General features: G+C 37.3%; 1 protein-coding gene across 1 annotated transcript in view; it reads left to right on the top strand.

Moving 5' to 3' along the window:
- SLC2A13 (solute carrier family 2 (facilitated glucose transporter), member 13) overlaps positions 1-9,872 on the top strand; it is a 265,771-nt gene that overhangs the window by 16,477 nt on the left and 239,422 nt on the right. Inside the window, exon 3 of the mRNA XM_014529572.1 lies at positions 8,642-8,850. Within this exon, the coding sequence (XP_014385058.1) occupies positions 8,642-8,850 (209 nt within the window). The remainder of the gene's footprint in view (positions 1-8,641; positions 8,851-9,872) is intronic.

Below are 9,872 nucleotides of genomic sequence, written 5' to 3'. Positions count from 1 at the left end.
TTGGGGAGCTCCCCCTATCAGGCACAGAGCAGGGCAGATCAGGGGGTTGGGGTGCCTTCCCCTGTCACGATCAGAGTAGGGCGGATAGGGAGGTTGTGGCCCCGCCCCCTGTCACACACAGAGCTGCAGGGCGATCAGGGGGTTTGGGCGCTGCCCCCTGTCACGCTGATCCAGTGCCAGGAGGCCTCGCGGCTCCGCTGATCCCAGTGCTGGGAGGCATATTACCCTTTTACTATATAGGATAGAGGCCTGGGGGCCGGCTGGTTTGCCCTGAAGGGTGTCCTGGATCAGGGTGGGGGTCCCCACTGGGGTGCCTGGCCAGTCTGGGTGAGGGGCTGAGGGCTGCTTTCAGGCTGGCAATTGACTGAAGCTCCCAACCGCTCCTTGTTTTCTTTTTTTTATTCTGGGCCAGCTTTAGCTCTGGCTCTAGCTCTGAGGCTTCCGCTGCTATAATCGAAACAATGTATAACTCTAGCTCTGAGATCCCGGCTGGCTGAAAGCTGATTTCTGGGGTTTTGTTTAGCTACTACATTTGCAACATAGTACATAGTTTCTTAGAGTTGTAGCTCAGAGGCCGTCAAGTCAGGCGGGGGTTGGAGTCCGCAGTCACTGCAGCAAGCAAACCTCATGTTCGCTTCCAGCTGCCTGGCTGCTGGCCGCCATCTTGGCTGACAGTTAATTTGCATAAGGATATGCTGATTAGCCAATGGGAAGGGTAGCTCGTACGCCAATTACCATGTTTCTCTTTTATTAGTGTAGATAAAGAACCAAATGAAAATTCTCAACTGAAAGTATAACATTTGGAATTAGAATTTAAGATTTAAAAAATTCACTGGATGGGTTTATTCAGCAAATTAAAGATGACAGAAACCAGGTTCTGGAAACTCGAAGACAGACCTATAGACATCACGTAATCTGAAAGAGAAAATAATAAGGTGGGGAAGAAATAAAGAGAGGCTCAGTGGCCTTATGGTACAACATTGAGTCATCTTATATACATCTAATTAATACCAAGTAGTCTAATGTACCTGTAACTAAAAAAATTAGTAAAATTGATAAACTAATTATGACTGATTAAAATGATTAAGAAAAATGATAAAGTCTAAATGATCAATATTAGGAGTAAAACAGAGTACATCATTTCTATGGACTTATAAAGACAATGAGGGAACACTTTGAACAACGTCGTGCCCATAAATTGCAACAAGTTGGAATGGGCATATTGGGGTAAAGATCAGAACTTATCAAAAAATGACAAAACACAAAATTGAATATCTGTATGTCCCTGTATTTATTAAACAAATTGAATCATTATTAGTAGTAACCTACCTGCAAAACAAACTTCAGGCTGAGATACTTTCATTAGTGAATTCTATAAGACATTTATGGAAGAAATAACTCTAAGTTTAAGCAAAAGCTTTAAGAAAATGGAGGTGGAAGGAATATTTCCCAACTCGGTTGGTGAGGCCAATATAACTCTAATATTATGACCTAAGTTCTTACAAGAAAAGAAAATTCTAGGCAGTGTCTAAAAGTACCCTTAACAAAATATCAGTAAAATTGATCCCAGCAAGATAAAAGGATAATAAATCATAACCAGGTCAGTTTCTTTTTTGAAAGGTTGGTTTAGCATAAGAAATTAATTCATGCAAGTCACCATGTTGAAATTATTCAAAGGAGATAAACCAATATAATCATCTGAATATATGCAGAGAAAACATTTCACAGACTAATACTGATTTATGGTAAAACCTTCCAGCAAAGTAGGAGAGGACTTTCTTAATTCAACAAGGACATGTACAAAAAAAAAAATCCTGCAGCCAACTCTATACTCAGGGTGAAAGCCTGAGTTCTTTCCTTTATGATCAGTTGCAAGGCGGAGATGTGCACTGTCACCACTTACATTCCTCCAGGTGACAAGTTGATTCTAAAATTTTTACGCAAAAGCAAAAGACCTAGAATTGACTAAACCATCTTGAAGACCAAAGATGGAGTGTCCGATTACAAGACTTACTGTAAAGCTAGCTTAATTAAGACAGTCTGGTCAGATAGATAAATCAGTGAAATAGAAGGAACAACAACATGGATAACATCTTTAAAGTATTATGATTGATAATGTGGGGATAAGGACACATATGTAATAACTTAATCAGGAAAGAAATTTAAAAACAAAGAAATGAAGAAAAGGAAAAAAAATAAAGTGTTATGATTGAAAGAATATAGAAACAAAAGAGTAGAATGTCCATGGTTCCATATGGAGTTCATCCACATGCAAAAGGAGCTGTGTGGGCAGAAATTTGCTCATTGCTTCTCAGTGGCAGTGGGGATTGACTGGAAAGCAGGTTATAAGGGAGCTCTCTGATGTATGGAAATGTTCTCTTTTGTGATTGGGGTGGTAGTTACAAGGGTGTATATGTTTCTCAACTCATAGAATTGGAACCTTGGATCTCTTCATTTTATTGTATGCAAATTTTACCTAAAAAAATAATTTTATGTTAGTTCCTTCCAGTATATTCCTTCTCTGCCTTGCATGAATGATTTATATATTGTTTCTATCATGATATTTTTTCTAATAGCCTCTGTTGAAATAACTTCTTCCCTTATTCCTACACTTATGCCTAAACCTCAGTCATAGCAATTAAACAATTCTGTTTTTTTTTTATAATTACTGGCGTATAGGCTCTTTGATGCAAGGGATATCTGCTAATCATTACTATATCTCCATAATCCCTAGCCCAGAGCTTTGCATATGGAGGATTCTTGAAGTTTAAAAAAAGAGGATACATGTGTAGGTATGATTGTGTGAGCATTATTTTCACCACTAGTATTGTGAATTTTGTTCAGGTCAAATGCATTTTGTCATGTTATTTAAAACTATCTGCCTAATATCTGTGTAAAATGCATTCAGTTTGTTTCAGTAGTATCACCTCTTATTCTGTCAAAGCAACTATACCTGTTATTTCTACTATAATCACAAAACTCTAAGTAACCTTGGCCACACCATCTACTTTATATATTGATATCACATTACTTAAGGGGTTTTTTTTCTAGCTACATAGATCATTACTATTTTCTTACCTTTATATATTTGGCGATGAATGCTTTTACAGTTTACACAGCAATACTCACTGGGTAACACAAAATTGCTCATTTGCTGATCATATATCACCTGCTTACTTGAGGATTTCAACTGTGACATATTGATTTTTTTTCTTAAGAATCTCCAGCTGTGATCTCATGTTTACTCTCTAGCTGCCATCAGATTATCAGGTGCATCAGTCATCAGCGTTGATGTTCTACATGGGCCTTGATGGCAGAGAAAATTAGCTTGCCAGCGGGGGGGCCTCAATTTGGCAGTGTTTTCCTATTTTAATTTCTTATCTGTTAAAATGGAGTTCTGAATCATGAACCGAAATAGAAAAATACGTTATCAAATGAGTTGTTGTAACTCTAGTAGGGGGCTAAATTCAATTTTGCATCTAAAGCTTTTGCATTAAGTAGAAACATATTTACATAAATCATAATTTATGTTTGGGGCCCATCATGTAGATATCTTGTCATTGATATATAATGATAACCATATCTTTTCTAAATTCAAGAATAGATATCTTTTAGTAAACTCATCACTCATGTGATTATTTCTTCAGTAATCTTTTAGTAAACTCATCACTCATGTGATTATTTCTTAAGTATAAGAGAAGCATATGAAGAAAACTCAAAATCCATAGGAACTTTGAACAACCAAGTCAGGTAGCTCTAGTTATAGGGCCGAAGGAACAATGTTCTTGGATGTGTTTTGATGAAGGGGTTGGATTATGCCTTTTTAAGGGGAAAATGTTTCACTGTCGTGAGTAGGACATAATGATAAATATCATTGGAGAGTTCCAACTTGGGGGATGTTTTTGGATTGACAAAGCATGACACTATCTTCGATTAAGTTTATTTATGATGCCCAATAATTGGCTTAGAGTGTGGCACTTAACCTACATTCAGAAATTGTTAGCTGGGTATACAGCCCAGAAAGAACACAGAAGATTTAGCTTTAGCTTTCCAAACAAACAAAGTAAATATTCGTTAGGTAACTGATTCTAGTTGCAGACCCCCTTTTTTTCCCCCCCCCAGTGAATTGTTTCTGGGGAAAAAAAGGTTTAGAGTTTATTTATTTTATAGTTACAAGTGAGAGGATGCCAGTTTGAAACCGTAGAGTTTTAATGAATAAAGCATAGCATCTTAATATTTGTACTGTTCTTCTAATTTATTTGAGCTATTCAGGATGGGCAAGCATGGACATGATTTACAAATCAATAACAGCTATAAGCAGGTGTTAGCTAGAAGACAGAGGGTGGGATTAAAGCTATTGGAAGTACAGACACAGGTTTGTTATTTGATTTTTTTTCAGTTTATTATGACTGTATTGGGTGTTAGAGAAGATTGCTAAATACCCTCATTGTACTCAGAACCAAGTTTCAGTTCCATTGCTAGTCTTAGTGGTATTTTTGCTAGAGCCAGCCTGCTTCCCCTTCCTGTCAGCTTGGAGTACTCTCTTGTCTCCAGGAGTCAAATCGATTTTGCCTACGGTGTGGACTTTGGGTGCTTATTGTTCACTTTCATCCCATGGGTGTTTTAATCACTCAGGTCTCAGCCTTGAGTGCACATTAGCACCATCCCGCCTGGAGAGCTTTGAATAAACTAGAGGACTGTGGGACTGGGGCTCAGACCAATTAATCAGAATTCCTCGTTGGGTGGAGCCTGGATATTAGTGTGTTTTAAAAGCCCCCTGGGTGATTCTAATGTGAAGCCAGGGTTTAGAACTGTTTACTTTAATAATAATGAGATTTCCCATGTCAGTAGGGCACTACTTGTTTGTTTGGGGAGTGACTGCCCTGGTTTATCAGTATACTCCTTGTCCTATAAGTATACGCACTGTCATTCATCTGGTCCTGATTTCCTCAGATTTAAGGGACTGATGGTGAGTCCCTTATACTGCCTTCACTAAGTCTATAGAGTTCCTGTTCTTTTAGTTGCATGATAAAATTCTCATCAGTGCTACAGCATAGCAAACTTTTATTTATCTGCAATCTGCACATCATCAGAGGAATGGGTTTTCCTCAAGAAAGAAATTGGTTAGTTCTACCTACCGAAAGTTTGAGTGAATGATAGAGGCGAGATAGGCAAGTTGCATTGAATTGAGTCAGGAAGATGAAAACATTTTTTGCTGAGCATCTTCTCCATTTTAGGTACCAACTGAGTGATATCACCTAATTACCCAGATGTCCTATGAAATAGACACTATCACCTGTGCATTGCAATGTTACATAACTTGACCAGGGTTTGTGGTTAGAATGCCCAGAGCTGAAGTAGGACCCAGGTGTGTTCCTCTGCTCTCAATCACAAACCACAGCCACCCCCCTCCCCCCACCCATCCTGTGTGGTCTTTACAAAGCAATGGACATGTTTTCCTATCAAAATATCTTTAGGAGCATGTTAATTGTGTTTGAGATGATACGTCAGGTGCCCTATCATAATATCTTTACCATGATAGGTAATAAAATATAGTAAAAATAAGTTTCTTTAGAAACATTAGAATGTAAATGCATAAGACATGTTTTATCTTGAGTAGTCTCTGGAGTCAGGCTTTAATATCCTTAAAGATTGGCAGCAAGATGCAAGTTCCTTTTCCCCATCCTAGCATTAGCAAATTGAATTGTAAATTTCAGACCTAGACTCTTGACACTTAACAGATTTCAAATGCAGGAGAGCTAAACTATTCTGTCTTCTGTAGCTTGCTTAAGAAACGTAGGCTATGCATATATGCATAGTCCATGGACATACACAGTAAGTAATGTGGTATATAGGTCTAGGAGAGGTGGGGGCAGGGACAGGTTGAAGGTAGGCAAAGTGGGGTAGGGCAGATGGAAGACATCTATAATACTGTCTACAATTAAAAAAACAAAAACAAAACACAACATAGGCTAGCCCTGGCTGGGTGGATCAGTTGGTTGGAATGTCATTCTATACACTGAAAGATTTTGGTCAGGGCACATACCTAGGTTGCAGGTTCAATTCCTGGAGGCAAGTGATTGATATTTCTCTCTCTCCTTCCCTCCCTCTCTAAAAAGCAATAGAAACAAATCCTAGGGTGAGGATTAAAAAAACAACAACATAGGCTAGCTAATAGTGAGTAGTAAAAGTGCTGTGTGGGCATCTTTGGGTCTGAAAATGATTTCATTTCTATATTCATTTCAAGGGCTCCTTTGATCTTAATTTATCACTGAAGGGAGTTTGGAGAACAGATTATAAAAGGGGCAGAGAAACAAAACATACAGGCTTTCATTTTTAGGACCTTTAAAATTTATTTCATAATCCAGTATATTTGGTGTTTACCTTTTTATTGCTTTTCTTTTAAATAATTGGCAATACAATTTTGTATAAGCTTTTCTTTAAGGGATTACAACCAAATAGAAATTTCATTCCTGTATCGCAGTGATTTTCAACCTTTCTCATCTCATGGCACACATAAACTAATTACTACACTTCTGCAGCACACCAAAAAGTATACGTTTTGCTGATCTGAAGAAAAAAAAAGTATAAATTGATTCATTCACACAGGATGGCTATTGTTGTGTTGGCTGTTGTCATTTTTTAAATTTGACAATATTAGGGAAAAGAAATCAGTGCCCCTGACTAAATAGTCAGGTAATTGCATGTTTCAAAAATTCTCAAGGCACACCGTTTGAAAATCACTGATTTACAGCAATAAAAGCTATGTTTAAGCAGATTTGGTTATACAGGTTAACATTTTAAGGGGAAGAGGCCATAAATATGCATTTGTTTGAGCTGATCTCTCCTGCTCTCATCTGAAGATTCTTAGGAAGCCTTTAGATGAGTCATCTTCAGAAGGGAAGGTCTCACCATCTCTAGAATAACAAACGGTTTCCATGGAAGGGATTACTGTGCAAGTAATTTTGCAGAGCTACATGGTCCAGAAGAGATTGCTTTGTGAGTGTGAAGCGCAGTTATTTTCTGTTTAGTTAATACAGGAAGTTGAGATATATAAACTATATAAAATGAGTTACAAACTGCTTTTGTATCATTTCGTAAAACATTTTCTAAGTTTTTACTGTGTTCCAGATACTTTATTAGGTGCCGTGCTGAATACAAAGTAAAATATGCAATCAAGTGGGACAGGTAAATAATTTATTACGATACAAGGCACAGGGACATAAATTGAGGTTAAGACACTGTGTTCGTGGGTGAGCAGAGGAAGGAGTGATTCAGTATTATCATAGCCCATGCCTTAAAGTATAAAACCCTGTAAATGAGATTTCTGTTAACACTGGAGGCCAAGTGATTCATTTATCAGTCATTCATAAACGTTTTGTTTACTTTCTAAATCTTAGTGAATTTTGCTGTTTCCGTATGTAGTTTTAGCTACTGTTTGGAGTAGGAGTTTTTCCTAACACCCATGTGACAATTGTATTTTTTCTGTGCTGTGTATGAATTAAAATGAAATTGCTTAAAAAGTAATGAACTTTTTCATAAGATATATGTATATCTGGAGGCTCCAAGGTTGCCATGCTTTGGGTTTAACATAGCTTAACAGCCAGAATAGCTTTGAAAAGGGTATTGAGTCAGATGACTTCTCACTGGTTTATTGATACCCTGTGAGCATGATTGTTATGTAGTTGGAGTTGGTCTTCTGAGTTCTACCATCATGAATCTACCAGGGAACATTCCCCGGGAATTTGGATTAACAGAAAACAGCCAGGTGTCCTAGATTCATTGACGTTTTCATTTGAGAGAGACCTTGAAGTTTACCTAACCTAACCCCTCAGTTCAAAAAGCTTGAGTCCTAAAGATGTTAGGAGATCAGTCTGATGGTCAGAATAATTTGGAGAGATCTTTGATATCGATGGACTCATGTTATTGTTTTTGTTATTTCTCTGATGGTTCTAAAATGATATTTTATTTCCTACGTAGAATTTTGCCAGTCATTAAGAACAGACATTTAAAAAAGATGACATGTAACTTAAAACAACATGAGCAGGATTTTTTGGTTTTCTTTTGGTTTAGTTTTTTTTTTTTTGCATTTCTATCATTTTAATACTGATTATTTGCTTCCAGCTCCATCTTCTCCCCCCCCCCCCCATGGGCTTCTACTCCTTAGTTAATGAGGGTCAACATGATGCTTAATGACAAAATGAAATCATAACTAATCATTCACAGGGCAGAAATAACTAAAGAAATCAATTTGGGCATTTTATTGAAAAGTATATCTTTTAAACAGATTAGAGAGTTTTGTCTTAACCCCATTTTATATTGTAGAATACAAATCTCTATATATTAGTATTGGGCAGGGCTGGTGAATGTGGTGTTTTGCATGATGTGTTAGGATCAGAATGCATATACATAATCCTTGTGACTTTTGCCCGTTCTTTTTCACTGTAATTTGTGTGAGAGAAGAACCAGACTTTTGTCATTTTTCAGTTTCTCACTACAGCATAAAAATATTATTTTTTTCTGTTTATACATAGACATAATAAAAAGAAAATAATTCTCACTATTTTTGCATTATATAGTATTCCCAATGTGGTGCAAATAAGACCAAGTTTTACAATATTATCTGTGTATTTTATTGCAGGTACATGTTGGGACTTGCAGCGATTCCAGCAGTCATACAGTTTTTTGGCTTCCTCTTTTTACCTGAAAGCCCTCGATGGCTTATTCAGAAAGGACAGACTCAGAAGGCCCGTAGAATTTTGTCTCAGATGCGAGGCAATCAGACCATTGATGAAGAATATGATAGCATCAAAAACAACATTGAAGAAGAGGAAAAGGAAGTTGGTTCCGGTATGTGGATTTTGTACTTACATGAATTTTAAAACTACACAATGGTTTTATTTTGAAATTATATTTTAGTATTATTTAATATCTTTAAATTATGTAGTGGTTTTATGTGTATAACCAAAAAATACATTTTAATTTTTTAAAGAAATATAATAATGTTATAAAAGAATGAAGAAAAATCCCCCCCACAATGCTATTATCGTATATAATAAAGAGCTAATATACTAATTACACTGAACAGCAGAACGAACAACCAGATGACCTTCCGGATGAAGCCGGTGCTGCGAGGGCCGGCAGAGGCTGCGAGGGGCTGCGAGGGCCGAGCCCCTTGCACGAATTTCATGCATTGGGCCTCTAGTCCTTACATAATTACTATTTTAATTTTTGAATAGTTTTTTGACTATTCTAAATTGATTCTTTCTAAATTGGATGCGCTTTACATAGTTTTCATTATTTTGTGTGCATGGGTATTTGTTTAATGCCGGTGTTCTTGATCCAGCATCTAGAATGGTTCAGGAATCTGGAGAAGCCCTGTGTGTAAATTAATTAAGAGTCCAGAGACAAAACATAAGTTTGAAAGGCATTTTGGGGAGTCAGAGAAGACTTAGCTAAAGGAACTAAGTTCTCCTTGTCTCAGGACCCCTTGCTATTTATTAACACAAATTGTCTTAAGGCAAGTAGATATACACATCAAAGGCCAGGGTTTGTATACCGAATCCATTGCCAGATTGGGGAATTGCCTTCAGCTGTTCAGGTGTGTGGCCAGTAGGAGGTAATAACATGTAGATTGAAATGCCCTCAGCTGCCTGGCAGCAAGCAATCATTTATGTATCCTTTTCAGGTTTGGGGAAATGCCCTCAGCCACCTCCAGATGATTTAGCCCTGCTGACATGCTGGAACTGGCTTCCGGCATTTGTTGAGTGCATGTTTATTCTATTTTATTATTTTCTTATTACATTTTTTATTAAAATTTTTAATGTTGACAATATTGCTGATGTCCCCCACTCCCCCCCTCCCCCCCACCA

Source organism: Myotis brandtii, unplaced genomic scaffold (genome assembly GCF_000412655.1).
Source record: "Myotis brandtii unplaced genomic scaffold, ASM41265v1 scaffold686, whole genome shotgun sequence".
Classification (NCBI taxonomy): domain Eukaryota; kingdom Metazoa; phylum Chordata; class Mammalia; order Chiroptera; family Vespertilionidae; genus Myotis; species Myotis brandtii.
This window is presented reverse-complemented; position numbering and strand designations above follow the sequence as displayed.